This window comes from Chrysoperla carnea, chromosome 4, assembly GCF_905475395.1.
Source record: "Chrysoperla carnea chromosome 4, inChrCarn1.1, whole genome shotgun sequence".
Taxonomy (NCBI): domain Eukaryota; kingdom Metazoa; phylum Arthropoda; class Insecta; order Neuroptera; family Chrysopidae; genus Chrysoperla; species Chrysoperla carnea.
In genome coordinates this window covers 70771563-70792308 of record NC_058340.1, presented here as the reverse complement: position 1 = coordinate 70792308, position 20746 = coordinate 70771563, and the positions used below count along the sequence as shown (strand labels likewise).

Here is a 20746-nt window from a genome sequence, read left to right as displayed (position 1 = left end):
TATCTCAGGAATTTTTCGTTCAATCTGACATATATAGCGTTCCTATATTATATCCTACTAAATTTGGGCCATTCTTTTCAAATTTGTGAACAAAATTAACAGCTAGCTCTAACAGGTTTCAAGAATGTAGAGTCATGGTCTCGGAATTAAGCACATGAGTGATAGCTAGCGAAAAATTGACATCACAGATGAAAAGAATGACCCGAAATTAGTGGGTTTCAAAAAAAATTCCATTAAGATCGGATCAAATTTGCCTTTGTTATCAAAAAAATCGATTTTTTTAACTTTATGACGTCATCAGAATCCAAAAAATTTTATTTTGCGCTATCACATCCAAATTTTATCCAATTTTCATAAATCAAGTATGTAATCCTACTAAATTTGAGCCATTCTTTTCAAATTTGTGATCAAAATTAACCTAGCACTAATCGGTTTCAAGAATGAGGAGTCATGGTTCCGGAATTAAGCACATGAATGATAGCTAGTGAAAAATTGACATCACAGCGGAAAAGAATGACCCAAAATTAGTGGGTTTCAAAACAATTCCAATAAGATCGGATCAAATTTGCCTTTGTTATCAAAAAAATCGATTTTTTTAACTTTATGACGTCATCAGAATCCAAAAAATTTAATTTTGCTCTATCACATCCAAATTTTATCCAATTTTGATAAACCATGTATATAATCCTACTAAATTCGAGCCATACTTTTCAAATTTGTTAAGTTTAAATATTAACTTGTTTTGATACAAAGTCGTATTATATAACCTTTTGAAAGTTGGCCTTTCTCAGTGCGTCATTTTCAATCGACATATATCGCCAGGATATTATATTGTATATTAAGACATGCGCATTAATAACCATGCTCTCTCATTTATTATCCTTCTTAATCATGAGAGGTTGTTCTCAATCTGTGTGCCAGTTCCATAGTAAATACTTTATTTCTAGGCAAAATTAATTTGGTAAATGTCTCAAAATATATAGTTAAAAGATAAGGCTTTAATCTTGTTTACGGTACGGACTACTAACGTATTTTAAAATTTAAATATTGCTCCAATTCCAAATTACAAAAAGTTAATAGTATAAAGATATTATCTCGAAATGTATGTAATATTTATGCAGTATTATTTCATTAAAATTTATTAAAAAATTATTTATTTATTTAAAAAGATTTAAAATTGAACTTAACTTACCTACTAAGTAGGTATATTATTTTATATTGTTTGTTATGGTAAATAGCGCACAAGCGAATTAGAAAAGAGGTATCAGGAAGTGTATTATATTCAAGGTTGAGTAGTCGTCATCGAGTTGAGTTGAGAGCCGTTATATCGACACGCGCTCTTCACCAGATAAATACCATATATCTACCTACCTACGAAACTTTTATTCTTTGACTATATGAGAAAACTTTAAAATACTATTCTATTCTATTCTATTATAGTAACATTGTTAACGTTTTCCGTAAATTGTTTTATTTTAACTGTTTTAATTTTCTACAAAAAAAAACATTGAGATAAGTATTATTGTGCAGTAAAGTCTCACAAATCCGTATTCATTAAAAACTAGGAGGTGCGGTATTATTAGTTTTGTTCGGATTATGATGAAAATAACGTTTATCGGACCTTTTAAATTACAATATTTAAAAAAATATTTATCCAAAACTGCTAGGACTTCTTGAGCCTGTTGCCAGTACCTAAATAAAGTTAATTGGATAGCGGCAAGCATGAATTTTAGATCGTGTTGTAAATTCATCAGTTTTTGCGCTGAATAAAACATAAAAAGAAACTTTCGATAAACTTTGTTTTCATCTTAACTCCGTCAATTTTTATGCAAATGACTTGAATTTTTTTTCATTTTCATGGTTTTTTATATAGTTAGAGAGATGTACATATGATTTACTGATGGTCATGGTAACCGTCTGCTGAGCCTTAAATATGATAGTAGGTAATGTTCCAAGTCGTCCTGTAAGGTTCCTCGAATTTCTATGTGTCATATTCCCCCCAGGGAAAGATTTGAAAAACTGTCACTAAGCGATGGTTCTGGAAGCTGTCTGCTTGTTTGATAATTCATTAGATGTGATTCTGAACAGTCATCCTGCAAAGTTTGAGCTCAACAAATCGTCCCATTCCCGAATTATGCCTAAAAAACCGAAAATGTCGTTACACGGTAAAAAAATTTGAACTGATGGTTCTGATGGTGTAAAACTTGTTTGGTTATGTTGAGGATGTCAAAAGGATCAGGAAAATATGTCTGGCAGAAAAGCAAGTGGTCAGGGATTTTTTTGGTAGCACTTTGAAAAACACGAATTATTCGATGGGGGGGGAATATGACACATAGAAATTCGAGAAACCTTACAGGGCGACTTGGAACATTACCTACTATCATTTTTAAGGCTCAGCAGACGGTTACCATGACCATCAGTAAATCATATGTACATCTCTCTAACTAATAGTACTTTAAAAAGTGTTCGATATACTTTTTTCAAAAAACGTCAAATTTATCTATAATTTGACGTTAAATAGTCCGAATTTCATCTGCCAATAACTCGGAAAGTACTGACTTTTCGATGTTTTTATGACACTTTTTGCTTAAAATTCATTCTTATATCGCTCCCCATTGTCTTTTTCAGCATAAATTTTTCCACCCTCGAGAAATGGTGTCTCCCACCCGCTGGACCAGATCCCATAAATTTTTGTTTTTAACTTCTTTAAGTAAGCTTTAAACAATGCAGTCGTGCAGTTTTTATAAAGATTCATTTCTCTGGATTCCGAAATTTTAAGATATTTATACCTTACGGTTTTCTGTTGTGTGTTATGCGGATCAACGTCTGCATTCTTTTAACAACTGAAGAATACAACAATAATAATTGATTTATATTATTTTGAAATTATTAATATTAATAAAATAGTTCATTTAATTAATTATTTATTAATAAATAAAGAATAACAATAAAACAATAATTCAGATTCTTTTTTTATCAATTTAATTATTAAATATATTTCTATTCATCATGTGAATTGTTTGAACTGTATTAATTAATTTTTTGATTAATTAATACCGCTAAATGACATTTCAAACTTATGACTAGAATGGTTTATTGTTTAAGAGACGCGGTGGAAGTACTGGAAAATAAAATTAATTTCAAATTATACTCTTAAATTAAAAAAATAAACTCTTGCAATATATAACAGTGAAAAATAATGTTATGTAAAATATAAAAAAACCGTGGGTGTTTGGTGTCCGTTGCTTTTAAATGTAGAGTAATTGAAAAACATGTTTTTTAAAGTTTTTTTTAAACTCTAAGTATTGTGTCTTTTTCTACTGAAATGAAAATATAAAAAGACTTTTATTTTTTTAAAATTTCATTTAAAATATAAAAATGCTTTGGTAATTTATTTTTAAAAAATGCTAAACATTTTGCCATTTCAATGAATATGGATATCGTGATCGCTTACACTTGAATCATTTGATTTCATATTGCATAATAAGAATTTTTAAATGTTCAATGACCATAATATGAAAACTGATCGAAAGTAAGCCAAGAGTGTAAGTATTGAATCTTTTAAATTTTGACTAAGAATAATGTGAGTGGCAGCTTAATACCTACACTTTATCTCACAAAAAATGTACGTGTTATACCATTCTGAGTGCTATAACTATAACCTTATATGTCTGAAGAGGAGATTCTTTACGTTAGGTACCTGCCGTTGGACTCAACCCTCCCATGGGGACGGGATTGAGATACGTTCAATCAGCGCACCGAGGACATTACTTGCCCAAGACTACCAGTTTTTCCTTTCTGTGTAAGCCTCAGGAACCTCTTGGTGAGGGGCGTATCCTACCTAAAGACACTTGAGACTCTGCAGGTCCTCGTCCGAGCAGAGACCGAAGCCAGACGCTGCTCACCTGCCGATACAAGGTAGACAGGAGTGCTTTCTCAACTGAAGGTCTCAGCAGGCCTGCGCTACCCTCTCTTGCTTGCGATTTACTTGAAGCTCTAACACTTTGCCCCCACGAGTCCGTCCTCAATTCACGTGCACATACACAGGCAAGGGAAACGCCCTGTGTACGGGGCTTGGACGCAAGTGACCCCTGGTACCCAATTAACCGCCTGGGTTCGGCGTTGTCCTTGGAAGATGCCTTGTTATGCCATCACTAGCTACTCGGCATATTCAGGCCAGGTCGGCGCTCTTACAAATGCCGGCCAGGCATACACATGACTTTAAAACAAATTTTAAATCCAGGTGAAGCCGAATCCCACCCACATTATTATTATTTATTAATAATATTATAACCTTATATGTGAATCACATGTAATGTTATAGTAGTAACACTTAGAATGGTTTATGATTCGTTCAAATTATACATGAAAATGGGGTGAGCCTTGCATCAAGTTGGGTATTTTTTGTTTTTTTAATATGTTGTTTGCAATATTAAATCCAAGTTTTTAGCTTTGCGTTTTTTTCAGTTTTGGGTTTATTTTGTCTTTAAGTATACATTCCTTTGCAACATGTAAAATAAAAACTTCTAAAATCACGTCCGCTACATTAAATGTAAATGTAAAATAAAAATAAATTTTTGGTCAGTTTTTTAATAAAATTATTAAAAATTTGACATAGATTTTTTAAACCAATTTTTTACAATAATTAAAGATTATTTATTAATAATATTATTAAAAATTAAACACGTATTATTAAAATTATTAATTTTTTTTTTTAATAACAAATAAAAATAACGGCCTATTATTTATAAAAAAAAATAAACAATATGAATTATACATTAAAAATAAAATAATTATAATTATTTATTTATTTAGAACTTTTTAACAAAAAATAAACTTGCTTCAAAAATAAAAATTGGTTCACCAAAATATGCTCCCTGCCAATACAAAAACCATCGAACGTTTCTATTTTTTAACCCCCGAACTAAAAAAGAGGTGTTAATAAGCTTGACCAATATGTGCGTGTGTGTGTCTGTCTGTCTATGGCATCGTAGCGCCTAAACAGATGAATCCATTTAGGTAATTTAATGAAGAGTGTTCTTAGCTAGGTTTCAAGGGCAAAATTAGGGTTCCCTACCCGAAAAAACTAAAAAATAGACGATCATTTTCAAAATCGGTTCATTTTGGAAAAGGTTTTAAGGAAATAAGATATTTAATGGAGAGAGTTCTTAGGGTTCCGAACCCGCAAAATTTGTCAGGGGTTTTTTCACTTTATTTTTAAGTCAGTTTCAAAAAAAAAGTAACTTAAATTCAATTTTTTATTTGAAGAAATAAAAAGGTCTTTTAATCGGAATAAAATGACCTATTTGGTCTATTATATTATTCAAAGACCACCCAGGAAGTGTAATAATTGTTATTAAATATTTTTGGATATTGTACTCAAATTATTATAATTATCGTATAAAATTTGAATGACTCTCTGGCTAAATTAAATTAATAAAGTTAACTGAACAAAATGTTACGCAGAAATTAAATAACTGATACGTTTCACTAACTAAAAATAATTTATATATATTTTTCATATATGTATAAATAAATAATAATATTAATAATAAATATTAAATAATAAAGAAAAAATAAAAATAATTTCGTGTAATCATAATAAAAAAAATTTAATTGATGGTTTTATATTTTTAAAATGTAATGCATGTACATTTATGGGTTAATCACATGATTTTGGGTCAATAGTGCAAAAAGTGATAAAAACTAGTATTATATTTTATTATGTATAGTTTTGTAAAACTAATCTCCCAACTAATCCATGGATCCTAAAGTTGTATAATTAAGGATGTATAAGCATGGTAGTGGGGGCACAAATTTAAAAATAGATATTTTCAATTTTGATGATAAATTTATATTATTACTTGACGATATAAGACGAAAAGTAAGAATAAAATTTTTCGATATCTGGCTTAATTTTCAAAATATTGAAAATTGAAAATTTTGTATAATTATTTAGCTTTCGATATTTCGAAAACCAAGACACATATCGAAAAATTTTATTCTTATTTTTCGTCTACATTCATGAAGTTATAACAAAATTCATCATCAAAGTTGAAAATAAGATAAAAATAATTTCAACCCTCAATCTACCCTGCTCTTACATCCCTTATATGGACGGTGACACTTAGTTTTTTTCTTTTCTATGTCATTACTAATATGTTTACTTTCTATTAAAAAGTTTTTTTTTAAATTTGTTTTCATTCATTCCAAATGAAAATTATCAAAAACTTTCAAAATATGTCGTTTTTTGAGATTCCTCCATAAGAGCCAATGTATTTTATATCGATTTTTAATGACTTTTTTCTTAAAAATTTGCACGGATACCTAAGCTGAAATTTTAACCACATATTCTTTGAGTAAAAGACTACCTACAAACAAATTTTGAGCCTTTAAATCAAACATTGTTGTCATGCTCATACATCCTTAACGGAGACACGACATCAATGCCTCATCCGAAATTTTACCAAAATTTCAAACAGCTGTATGTCTGCAAAAAATCATCGAATTTGATACCGCAATAGCTCGTTTGAAAACTTGTATTTTCTAGTTTTGGAATTTATCAAAAATTTGTATCATCCTTTTCCGCTTTGCATGGAGGGTTGAAATGGTGAGAAATGTTATCTCTAAATTTTATATAGAGTTTAGAAGCATGCCAAAATTTTAAAAATTATTTTATGTCAAATTTGTTGAGCCCACTCAAAAGCTTGTTTATTTTTCTTGAAAATGAGCTATAAAAAATTCCTGTAGGAGCTTTTTGGACCAAGATATTCGTTTGTATTCGATATATAGAGTGGAGCAAGTTATAATAGCAGAATAAGCTGTTGTGGTAAACTGCGAAAAACAGGCCGACTTCACTGACTTGTAAATAAAATAATGTTACGTAATGTTACTTGCTTGAGGCATGTACTGACAAATTTCCAATTTTTCTAAAATTTAAACAACCTGTTAGCTAAAAATGAACTAACGTGAGATACTATGTTGATTGAGATCAGTGGCGGATTTAGAGATTTGCCGCCCGTAGGCTATTCAATTTTTGCCGCCTCTAAATTTTGATATCTTAGTTCACAATCATATCAATTATCTATCAATAAAATTGCAACTTTATGATTTGTGCTCCATTATCAAAAAACAATATTTTATGCAAAAAATATCTCAAACATGTACCAATTTTAAAGTAAGTTAAGGTATGTGTTAAAACTATACAATACTCATGTAATAGGAATAAAGCTTACACAAATCTTTTCTAATCCGCAAATTGTCTAACTTCATATTTAGTAGAGGGAATTTTTTTATTGTCATGTTGCAATCGTTCAAATATCAGTTATTCGATTGATTTAAACAAAAAGACTATACTTATTCTGAATCTCTATAAGATATCGAACTAGTTTTTTATTTAATAAAAATTAGTCAGTATATTTTTTACGCATAAAGAAATAACTTTCTGGAATAGAATTTGACAATTTGCAAACTTGCTGCAGCAATCATGATTAGACCATCGATATTGTATCAAGATTGAATTGTGTAAGGAGATCTCATAATTATTAGGTACACGGAGAAAAAATTATAGTAATTATCAGTGAAGAAAATATGTAAAAATAACTAAATTTCGACTATAATATGGAATCGCTATTGCGATATTCTAAAAATTCATGATCATTACATTATAATCAAAAGCGTTTAGCAATTGTTTATGCAGAGATTTTGAGATATTTATTATTTAGCACTGTATATAGGACTATATTTCGGTTTTTGTTGAATATTTTAATTCCTCTATAATTTTTGAAATTCGTATTTTGTGTGTGTATTATAATTTTTTCTAAATTTTGTCAATCGAAATAAAAATTTTATGAACTAAATTTGCCGCCCCTTAAAATTTGCCGCCCTAGGCTCCAGCCTACTCAGCCTGCTGGTAAATCCGCCACTGATTGAGATAGCTTGATTCGTTTCATGAAACTTCGACAAAAACTTTGCCTGATTTACGGAAGCAAAGAGAAACCATATGTGCAGATAATTTAAGAAGTAAATATTTCCTCTTCACTTTTGATTGATAAACGATTTTATACCAATATAATTGAAAACACATTATAGATAATCAATATATACGTTCAATAACAATCGTTAAAGAATTATTACTTATTATGTTCAATAAATCTGCAAAAACCACATATGGCATTAATGGTAATTATTGAAAACTACATCGATAAATATTTATAGTTGAGTATGAAACAGTGTTACTTTACATTCGAATCGTAATGGTGCATTTTTCTTGCTAATTATTGACGCTGAGTTTGAGCGTCAAATTAGGTCATGTGGTCAATTTAGGCTGTGCTGCTATCTGGAAAAAAACTTAGCAGCGCCACATCGTAAAAAGCAAAACAAATTAAATGGAAAATTCTAGATCTGAAAAAAAATCTATCGATTGACGTCTGGTAAGTCCGAATTGGATGCGTAGGTGCCGAGAAAACTTGATAAATTGAGCGAAAATAGTCGTTTTTTACATTTGCTTATAAATTTTTTTCTTTTTCGATTTTAAATTTGATATTTAATGAAGTTATGAGTAAGCGGTTCACAAATCTTCAGTTTTTTTTAGAAAAAAATTTTGAAAATTGTACGAAATATCGCATTTTTTCGAAAAAAGACACCTTTCGTAAAAACTTTTCTCTTGGTCGAGGGATTATGATAGAGCGGTTTTTCGGGGCTTAATCCAGATGACAACATATTCTAAACTGACAAACTCAGCGTCATGAAAATACACCTTTTTTAAAAAATAGAAGTTTTATTCATCTGTCGTGTGCCATCTTTATATATCACCTCGTAAATTCAAACCCCCCTTCTAATTAGTTTTCGCAAATGCAAATATTTTTCCAACAGATCAAACCGGTATTATACCAGTCTATAACATTTCTTTATAGTTATAATAAGTAACAGTAAATTTTCTAGAATTTTTAGAAAATTAATGGTACTTTTTTTTTGTGTAACAAGCGAAGTATTCTAGTGCGACGGTGCATATCAAACTTATGTTTGGATGCATTCATCGCATGGTATCAACAAAAACACCATTTCTCCTCTCATCATATACTTAGCCATCGTAAATATATATTGTTGGGAGTTGGGTTCATTCAAAACCCTACCATCAAGTTTTAATAAACAAACCAGTGTGTGCTGCTGCTATCAACAAAGTTTATCGTAAAATTACTACTTCAGTTATTATTATTCAAAATACCGGTAGTTTTTATTTTGTAAATTTGCAGCAAGATCAAGGTTAAATTGTTGCTAAATAAATTTGCATACGTTTTTTTTTGTTTATCAAAAGTTTGTGGGTGTATTTTTGAATTTAAAGAAAAAAGTTTGTAGATTTTGTTTTATTGTGATTTCTTTTGGAAGTATGTATTTTTCAAACTCCAAGACTTCCAAATTTAAGACATTGGATTAGATATAATCTTTTACTTTTGCGAATTATTTACAAATTTTCGTAAATGTAGTCCTTAGCGTAACCCAACATTGAACAACGGCACTATTGAAAAAGTTTTACTTAGAAGTAAGAGATCGATCAATTTTTAATAACGTCACCGGCTTTAAACTAATGAATCTCGGTTTTTCTGTCTAGGCGGGATGAACACTATAAACGCTTTGAGATCGATTTTTTTCGAGCAAGACAGATTAAGATTTCTTGCATTCGATTCAGGAAGTCATTTATAAAATTTGTGACCTATTTTGATTCTATACAATCTATGAAAATTTTGTTGGCATCGCCAGAATGCATTTTCTTAAATGCAAACATTTATTACTTAGTAAATAATTATAACGAAATCGGCCAACTTTTGTTATTCGGGGGTTTTGGAATCACTGATTAAGAACCTGGTATCCAGAACAACCTGGTTATGCATATCATCTCCAAGATATTAAATAAATTGTTATAAAATGCATGTTTTCGAGATCGCTGATCACGAATACGTATAAAATATTTCTCGGTGTTCCTGAAGACCAGGCTATTCTGTTTCCTGCAACTATCTCCAATTTTTTTTTTTATATTGGTTACGAAATGCATCATTATCTCTGGAAGATAAACTAGAAAGTCAAGATCAAAGTCAAGTCGAGATATCAATTAAAAAATTTTTGTTAATATCCTTCGAATTTTAAAATAAAACCTGTTCAGAACTGTAGAATTTACCTAATATGAAACAAATAAAAGATCTCTTTATTTGCTAAACCCTGGAGAATTTACTTCGGTATCGGAAGTCGGGGGAAACTGCACGATTTTCGGGTCTCCCGATTAAATTTGGATAGGTAGCAAACTTAATTTGATCTGCAAATACACAATAATTTGATTAAAAAATCTGTTAAAACAATATTGATTGTTTAGTTCCGTCAAATTAGATGAAAGTTGCGGAAGTTCGATGCAGTAATGCTCTGTCAATTTTAGCTTATTTCTTGTAGAATAAAAATATTTATATGCACCGAAAAAAAAGGTGATTTCTGAAAAAGCAACGTTTTTCCGCAGTTTTCATTCAAAAGTTATCGAGCGTAAAATTTCCGATCGATTTGTATATACATATCAACTTTGTTTTCTTTTTTCATATTTTCTGAAAAATCTAATCAATTTTTCGTGTTTTGCGTGGTTTTTTAAAAACTGTTTTAGGGAAAAAATACTTTGAATAAAAGTTTAACTATTTTAGGGAATAAATACTTTCAATAAAAGTTGTTAAGCATTAAATTTCCAAAGGATCGATATATTTTCATTGTTCCCAATATTCGAAAAAATTGATATTATTTATTATTCTGCAGGCAAAAAGCTGAAAGTGGGCATTACTGCACCCAAAACTTCAGTAAATCATATGAAATTTCATCTGATTTAATAAGACAAGTTTTCTTTCGTAGTAATAATTGTATATTAACTTTTTACAATCCAGAACAAAATAGTTTTAAAAGATTGATTATATAGTTTAAAAGTGTAAAATTATTTTTAATTTCATTAGATTGTAACACTCAGTGGAATTATAAATTCTAATTGACAGTGAAATTAAAAAGCGATAAATTTTTTAAAAAGAAATCACTAAAACGTTTTATAAATGAGTGTCAATTTGAGAATTTTCAAGTTATTATTTATCTGTTAATGAAAGTGTGAATTTGTTTTTTGTAAACTAATAAATAGTGTATGTGGAATTAGTGCATATTAAATAAAATCTTTTTGTTTAAAAGACTGACAGTGAACTATTTATTAATTTTTTTTTAAAAGTTTTTAAAATGCAAAAAATTTATATAATTATTAGTTGGATGCTGTTAGTCACCATAATTGAGGTAATCAAAATTTATTTTATGTTAAATAGGTTGTCACTAAAGTAGCTATTACGTTTTAGAAATTATTTTAAAGAATAAAATACAGAGTGTCCCATGACCTGATAGACATAGCTTTAGAGCATGGTTAGGTTAGGTTAGGTTATATTGGCTGTCCACGAAGGACACACTTAGCCTATAGAGCCCATTGTGATACCATATATGTGTTTTACCACCTTTCCGCTAATAATTTCATCTTTCAGCTCTTCAATTTCAGAGGCTGAGTGCACTTCCTTCATGCATATACCATGCACTACACCAGACCATCACAACTATTAATTAAATTAATTTTGTTGCGACGCGGAAATCGCGGAAATCGAATTTAACCCATAAAGTAGATATTGTTCGATATAGTAGTTCTCTTAAAGTAATATTTTTGCCAATGTTTGAGAGTATCGTAGACTCTCAATGAAAGATTGTATAATCTGAAATGGGTAATCTTATACCTGCGACCAACAGTTTTTATCTTATGTGCCTTATTTATATCCGTAGAACCTAAGGCGTAGCATGTACGTATTTTTAGAAAAATTGTCAAATTTATTAACAATGAAAATACTGTGTTAAAAACTTATAGGCAAAATATATAACTTGCAAGTGATGAACTTGCCTATCTAAAAATATGCATAATATACTGTTAAATTTTTTTAAATCAATTTTCTACATTAAAAGTCATTAACATTTTAAGAATTAATTACTCATAAGATTATGTACGAAAAAATAAATTACAAATTACAATCTTATTATTACAAATTACATAATTTTTTATTTTATTTTTAAATAATAGAAAAATAACAAAAAATACAAAAAATGTATGTCATTTCCGTGCAAGTTCATTGTCATTTTTAATTATTAGTTTGTTAATTATAAAAAAAAATTCAAAAAAGGTTTTTATTACTGTTAAAACAATAAAAAAATAAAATAATTATTGTAAATTTTTTACGGATTTTTCAAAAAGAACTTTTTTTTTAAATTTCAATTTTATTAATCTCACGCTGTGTATCTGTTTATTTAAATAATAATTAATAAATAAACGATTGGCTATACAAATGTCGGATTAACCATTTATTGCCCCTCATTGTCTTAGGGACCTACATACGCCCAAAAGAAATTGAATATATTTCATAGAGAGAAAATTTAATTGGAAAAATCGGATCCTCAATGATTTGATTTTGAATTTTAACCAAAAAAATTATAAAAATATTTTTTAGAAAATTCAGGTTGGACTATTTTAATTTATTATGGCAAATAGCTCGTTTTGAAGTCGAAAGAAAACATATTGTAGCTACAGAAAAATGCTTTAGCCAAAAGTTGTAAAGGGCAATAGCGGACATGTCGATTGTATCCATGACTTTGGCCTTATATTCTAGTTCCAAGGTCAATTGAGAACTTACCTGGTCTTAGTTATTAACACAAGTGAATGAATTTTTATTGTCATTTGATAACTTTTGTCTGAAGCTAGCATTCGTTCTTCCCTTTAAATGCATATTTGTAAGTCGCATTTTCTCCGAAAGCTAACGATTTTCGAAGTATTGTTTTAAATAAAAAATATTACTTCTTTTATGAGAATCAGCTTTCTAATTTAAAGTGTTATGCTATCTCTTCCTTTTAAAATTTAAATTGACTATTAAAGCAACCCGAAGAACTAGGTCCAATTTCATGTCAGAACATGATGTGCAACTTTTATTAACCAATCAAGTAATTTTTTCATTGGTTAACTACAAAACGAGCTATCTTACCTTATCACTAATGTTCTAGTTCGAGGACTAACACGAATCGTAAATGAAATGTGTGGTGGGATCGAATCCAGTAGATTGACAATTGATAGCGCCAATTTGGACAATTGTCGTTGAATATTAGTTAAATTCAATCGTTTTAGAATGACAAAAATTCGATTTTACATGAAGCGACCTTTTTCATGCTTTGTTTAGATAGGCAATGTACATGACATATAAGTATTATAATTTGCATAAAACTCCCTAGCAAAATATAAAACCATAAAATAAAAATTAAATTTTCTCATTAAAACAAACCATATTTTAATAAAAAAAGTTTAACTATCTAAAAGGCATAAACTATAATTATTTGAAGAAGATAATTGAAACTCTTGTTTATATAACACAGTGTTTGGCAGCGGCAATCATTTATGAATAAAGTAATAAAAATATTAATGGATAACCGTTCACACTTTTTTTTTAATCATTTAAACGCAAATAAAAAGTTATATTATATATTTTGGTGTGGTATTTATACATTTCTTTTTTATTTTTGTTAATAAAAACTTATTATTATTACAATTGTTTTATTTATACAAAAACATTATTTTTGTAAATTAAAATAAACAGTTAGTTTAATACAACAATTTAACATGTAGGTTAGCCTATCATTACCACTTTTGTATATTAAGCGGTGATTAGTTAGTGTTATAGACTAGGAGTACGTGAAGATTGTTGGAGTAGACAATTATCAAGGCCGCAAATACTTTTTCACCCACGGCAAAATCGAAAAAAGTTCAAAATTTTAGGCATATTTAACATTGGTCTTATCGGAAAACCGGTAGATGGATGATATGTTTTCATACATTTTTCCATAAAAAAAAAAACTATTTAAATTAAAGTTAAAACCTTAATAAATTATTGGAAACAAAAAAAATGTGCCCGACTAATTAAAGATGTATGAGCATGGTAGTGGGGACCATAAAAAAACTATTTAAATTAAAGTTAAAACCTTAATAAATTATTGGAAAAAAAATCCGTTGTTCCCGATTAATTAAGGATGTATGAGCATGGTAGTGAGGAAACAAATTTAAAAAAATATGCTACGAACAAAATTTTGGTATATGTGTTCATAAAATCACCTAATTAGTCCATTTTCGTCGGTTGTCTGTCCGTCCGTCTGTGGGCACTTATCAACGAAAACTATCTGGGCACTTATCAAACTCAAAAACGAAAAAAGATATCAAGCTGAAATTTTCACAGCGTACTCAGGACGTAAAAAGTGAGGTCGAATTCGTAAATGAGCAACATAGGTCAATTGGGTATTGTAAACCGTTAGAGATAGAACAAAAGTTTAAATATAAAAAATGTTCCTTATCAAAAAATAAACAACTTTTGTTTTAACATTTTTCCTTAACATCACTGTTTACCCGTGAGAACGCAAATTTTGCGTAAATTTTATAGTATTTATAATATGGGAATATCAGTTATGTATGTGTGACATGTATGTATGTATGTGTAATGTGATAGAGTAATCAACACTGTCTATGCATGGTATTTCAACAATTAATTCAGTCAATTGTTTGTTTTTACTTGTTTAAGTACAAATATTGAATTCTCAATTCAAATTTCATTGAAGCGTATAAAAAAAAGCTCATTTCAGAGTCAGGCTATACTCCTCCGCCCCTGAATGTGGTCATGTTCCACTTTCATTAATCATCAGATATTTTATTAGGCTTTTTTAGCACAAAAAACTTATCACATTTATGAAACATAAAAACTTTAGGAATTTTTATTGTAAAAACGTATTAAAAAGAAATAAATTGCTATTATATTGACCGAGTTTAAAACAAATTAAAATCTTGAGGGTATGCATTAACCGATTTTAATCTTTTATTTATTGTATTTATATTTATATATATATTTATAAAATAATAATAATATTTATCATAAACGAATTGCAATATGTTTTTAGTAAAACATCAAATAATAATAGGAGAAGGTGTAGTACCTGGAATTAAAATGTATTTTTTTAATCATTTTTGGAACTATGTTTCTTTTCGTACGTTTCTGATTTGTTTACGGGCCTGAGAGTCTAGACTAAAAATAAAATCAAAATATTGTGTAACAAAAAAAACGAGACCTATGTAATAATAATTAAAGAATCAATTTACAATGAATTGATTCTGATCTTTGGTAACTTCCGATTATTATTCATAGATGGCGTTTTATATAAATAAAACTAAATTAATTTCTTTTTATGTTTATAATAAAAGAATATGTCTATTTTCATTATTTGATAAATGAAAACTTGAAAAAAATTATTAAATACAATTTTATTACCATTCCTTCATTGTGTTATAACGAAAGGAACATAGTTTCTACTGGGTGGCCCACGGAACCTCTCGCTGTTTCTTTAAATAAAAAATATGACAATATATATTGCCTGCCTCTGTTTTTAGTTTTTGTTTACTTACATAAAAAAACAAACGTTTGCGTAATGTCTATACATGGTATTTCTACTATTAACTCAGTCAATTGTTAATTTTCACTGGTTTTTATTTATGTTCAACAATAAAATTGATTAAGTTAGCGTTATTATATCTTAACACATAAAACGACACTATACATTGCACTCTGGGTACTACATTTTACCCTACAATAAAAATAATTGAAAATTATTCCATTCAATATAAGAGGTTGATTTTTTAAAATTATTTAATTAACAATATTGATGAAGTATAAACATACAGATTTAATAATTTTATTAAATTTAAAAAAAATTGTAATTAATTTTCTAAAAATTTAATTAATATGTACACCTTTCATTAATAGGTATCAAAAAGTACCATATTGGCAATTTTGATAAACCAAGTATGTAATCCTACTAAGTTTGGGCCATACTTTTCAAATTTGTGATCAAAATTAACTTAGCTCTAATATGTTTCAAGAATGTGGAATCCTGGTCCCGGAATTAAGCACATAAGTGACAGCTAGCGAAAAATTGACATCACAGCTGAAAAGAATGTCCCAAAATAAGTGGGTTACAAAAAATATTCCAATAAGATCGGATCAAATTTGCCTGTGTTATAAAAAAAATCGAATTTTTAACTTAATGACGTCATCAGAATCCAAAAAATTTAATTTTCCTCTATCACATCCAAATTTTATCCAATTTTGATCAATCAAGTATGTAATCCTACTAAATTTGGGTCATACTTTTCAAAATTAACATATCTCTATTATGTTTCAAGAATGTGGAGTCCCGGTCCCGGAATTAAATACATAAGTGATAGCTAGCGAAAAATTGACATCACAGCTGAAAAGAAAGATCCAAAATAAGTGCGTTTCAAAAAAAATTGCACTAAGATCGGATCAAATTTGCCTTCTTTAAAAAAAAATGGATTTTTTTTAAACTTTATGATTTTATGTAAATTAATGAGCGTCTTAGACATGATTCTTTACTAAGTTTTTGTTTTACGTAAAAAACATACATTTTGTTTTGCGATTCTATTTCTTATGCGCCGGTAGCGGATGCCTCCTTTGCCACGCCCTAGTAACGGACCTGTTTCGGGGTCTCTATTTTAGCTATGTTTAAATAACGTTTTCATTATTAGGCTAATATTCTGTTAAATTTTTTTTGTTTCTAGGTAACACATGGACAAGACTACGATGTTACAGATATACAGTGTACATTCGCAACAAATCCGATCAATACAAATACAATAACAGCACCAACCGGTCGAGATTCAATAATAGCACGTTTAAAGAAACCTGAAGGATTTCGTGGTAATCCATTGTTTGCAGACGATCGAAGTGTTGATCCTGAAACGGATTTACAATGTCAAATACGACCAGATCCACAAGATAGTACTGGATTGACGTATAACTTACGGATAACAGATTTTTCACGATGTGGTGTTTTAAAACGAAACGTAAGACACATTTTTATTTTCATAAAAAACACAATTTTAGTAAGTAGTGGCGTAGGGGTTCCCATATCAAGATTTCTGTGGGGACCTTTTAAGCATGGCTTAATTGTTTAAAAGAGCGAGAAGACATCCGTTAGTAATATTAGGGAGGACACATCACCGTCCGCAATTAGGGATCCGAGCGGCGACTTGTTTAGGGACCGAGACTTTACATTGTTCGTCAAAAACAATTCCCGAAACATGCTTAAAACTTCAGTCATTCTTGCCTATAGTTCCGACTGATCTGAAAATTTGACAGTAAGTAGATAAAACTCCAAATAATAATAATTATGTGGTGCCGAGTGGTGAATTTGATTAAGGGGTGGTAACCATCCCTTCTAGGAGGTGGAAAAATATGTTGAAAATGTCAACGGGAATCGATACAGTCATAAAATATAAGCAAAAAGTGTCATTTAAGTATATTTCGAAAAAGTCAACACTTTTTGAGTTATTAGTATAAAATAATGGATCGTCACACATGGGAACATTAATGTAAATTTTTACTCAGATAAACTTTTATTTTATAGGCAACTTGTTTTGCTTTAAAGTAAATACAAAGTGTGAAAATTATTAAATGAAAGTGAAATACACTTTTTATTGTCGGAAAATTGATAATTACCCCACTAATTTTCTAATTTACGGCTTGTACTATGAAAAGACTATTTTACAAATGAATATTTTACTAAATTTTCTTAAGATTTTTAATTTTACTAAAATTTTTGGTCAAAATAAATTAAACCCAAACTTTTAAATAGGGTTTCGTTCATGTTCGAGTATGGTTTCCACAATTTCCTGGCGTTGTAATGCAATCTGATCAAGAACTGATTATTATGTGTAAGCCGCCTGAACCAACGGTAATTGAAAATAAAGCTGCAGGATTCGCTGGTAGTTTGTATGTATTTTTTTTAAAGATTTCGATTTTAAATTTTCAGATACAAATACATCTAGGTTTAATTAATATAATTTTTTGAATTCTTAAGGTAGTTTAGCCGTAAATTCACTTTTCTTAAGAATTTGATGAAATTATCATGAAAAAGGAAAACATAACAAAATTTTGGTTTTTGACGTTTTAATGATATTTTTAGATCATTTTAATACATTTACGTCATATAAATTGCCTAGTTTGCGATATTTTAGAGCTTTTTCTTACATTTACGTCATACAAATTGCCTAGTTAACTAGCTGACTAGCCACGTGACAGCCAAACCACTATAATAAAACAAAGAATTTTGAAAATTTGAAATGAAAATCATTTTTTTAAACCGATTTGTTGAAGAGATACACAAAAATATAACTTAAATATGCAGTTGTATATTTGTATTGAGTATATGTATACACACTACGTCCAAGTATTTTGTACATAACATGTCATAAATAGTACACGTAAGAGCATGTTTTTATGAACTTGATTATAATGGCCAAACTACCCTTAAGAATTGAATTCTCTTATAAATAAGGATTTGTTTTGGAGCTTTTTACATTCCTCGTTAAAGAATCTTCACTTATCATTATTTCCCAATTGTAAATGTGATTCCTCCACACTCAAATTTATCTTGGCAAGACCCTCTTTATGGTTTAATGAGCAAATAACAATTCAATTATCAAATAATTTTTGTAAAACATGCCTAGCCCACATGGTGCCAGAGTATCGGGGGTTGTAGAAGAAACACCAGGTCGATTAGAATATGAAGTGGCCTTATACAAAGAAGCACCCGCCGCAAGACTTTCAAATTCAACGAACGCAATGGCTGGCGAGCTACCAGTGGATCAAGCAGTTCCAATTGGTACAAAACTACAATTAAGGGCTCGTATAAATCCAGAATCAGCTTGGAAATATGTGAAGTTAATGGAAGTTACTGTGAGTCCTGATCCAGACGATCCACATATGCCAGGAAGTGTTGCCCTGGTGAAAGAAGGGTAAAATTTTAATCAAACATATACTTTCATCAAATTCATTGACATTTATTAAAGTTTTGTTTGTAGCCATGCCATCTATGATATTTAAACAAAATTTTCCGCAGTTTTTTAGAATTTATTCAAAAACAAGCTGTATAACAATTTTCAGCTTTAATAAATTCATTTAAATATCACGGAAATCATAAATGAATCTGATGTATTTATTGTTCATAAATAAGGGCTGACTGACCAGCCCTGTTCTAACACCTAACTGACTGAAAATTATAACTGTTATTTATATGCAATATACAATCTGTATAACAATGTTCAGCTTTAGTAAATTCATTTTAGTAGTAATCTGATCCCTGTTTAATTTGGCCTGGCTCTTCCATTAATAGATTGCTGAATCCCAAACTTCAGTAAATCACATGAAATTTCATTGAATTTCATGAGTAATAGAAAAATATGTTTACAAAAAAATTTTTGTTTCCCTTTTACAGATGTCGGAATCGAGATTTTGCATCGATAATCCCACATCAACCAGCTCGCTATCGTGACAGACATAATGAAGTATTTCTTGATTTTGAAGCATTCTTGTTAAGTACAATGAAAGAACGTTCCACACTTTGGATTCATTCACAAATTAAAGCATGTATGGATGCTACCGATTGTCAACCTGATTTTTGTTTAGATTTATTTGAACCGTCTGGTCATGGACGTAAAAGAAGAGAGTTGCCAAAAGTTCAAGATAAATCCGTAAAAACATTGTTACAGCAAGATTCGCATAACATAAATGATACTCAATTTACAAAAATTAAAGAAAATTTAGAGTATACTGTTCTTATGCCGGGTGGTAAGTTTTCATTTTCACAACTTTCCCATAAAATAATATTTATGTTATGAAAGTTTCAATTGAAGGAGATGGATGCAGACCTGGTCGCAGGAATCATTTTTCCTAAATTTCATTTAAATCGGTTCAGTAGTTTAGGCGTGATTGCGTAACACGCAGACAGACAAACAGACATGGTTATTATTTTATTCGACTATCATACTACTCCTTTACCCGTGACAAGAGTAGGCAAAGAAAGATTGGTTATAGATCTATTCTACAGTTTTTTTTCTTTTTCAGATTTATATCATCGAACACCAGTCACAGAAAACTCATGTAGTACATTTCTAGCAATATCCGGTGTTTTAGGTTGCTTACTATTTTTATCAGCTGCTATTATGTGTTGGCTAGCATCGAGATTACATGTTGCCTTACTTTCAAATACACCAACAAAATCAATCGATCAACTTGTACGAGAACATACGAGACACGATAGTATTGGATACACGGGCCGAGCAATGACTCAGTGACATAATAAAAAAACAGTGAATAATTTTAGGTCAATCGTAAAAGAATCAAGTGTTTAAAATTGCAAGTAAAATTCAACAAAGATTTAGTTTCGATTTTAAACTCTTTTTTACCAAAATGTTTGTCCATTAAATAAGCGTCTTTTTTTTAAGCGGGAAATAAGTTTTTCGACAAAGTAAAAAGGGTAATTTAATATAGGGGTGTTTGGGTAACTCCTGGAATATTTTTTTTTTTTTTTTTTGTTAGAAGAAGAAATATTACAGCAGAATAAAAGATACGCTATTTATGGATAAATCTTTTTGATATTTCACCGAAAAACAGTAAATTTTATTTTATAATAAAACAAGGATTTAGGTGGTTCGATACGAACATTACTTGAATAGCCAATGACACGCTAGCCAAATGACGGCCATGTTGTCTAATCTGAGCAATATTCAAATTTTAAATAAATCTCAATAACACATGTTCTCCCT

The 20746-nt window shown here is 29.5% G+C and overlaps 1 protein-coding gene across 1 annotated transcript; it reads left to right on the top strand.

The window, feature by feature from the left end:
* The first annotated feature begins 8169 nt into the window (after positions 1-8169).
* Positions 8170-20298, top strand: LOC123298913. Its single transcript, XM_044881013.1, has 6 exons — positions 8170-8181; positions 16700-16984; positions 17776-17912; positions 18650-18937; positions 19417-19769; positions 20046-20298. Exons 1-6 carry the CDS (start codon positions 8170-8172, stop codon positions 20273-20275), a joined length of 1305 nt encoding a protein of 434 aa, XP_044736948.1. The 3' UTR covers positions 20276-20298.
* The last annotated feature ends 448 nt before the right edge of the window (positions 20299-20746 follow it).

Coding starts and splice junctions, on each gene's coding strand:
- LOC123298913 (XM_044881013.1), top strand. Junction 16,985..17,775: donor GTGGTGTTTTAAAACGAAAC/GTAAGACACATT, acceptor ACTTTTAAATAG/GGTTTCGTTCATGTTCGAGT. Junction 17,913..18,649: donor GCAGGATTCGCTGGTAGTTT/GTATGTATTTTT, acceptor AAACATGCCTAG/CCCACATGGTGCCAGAGTAT.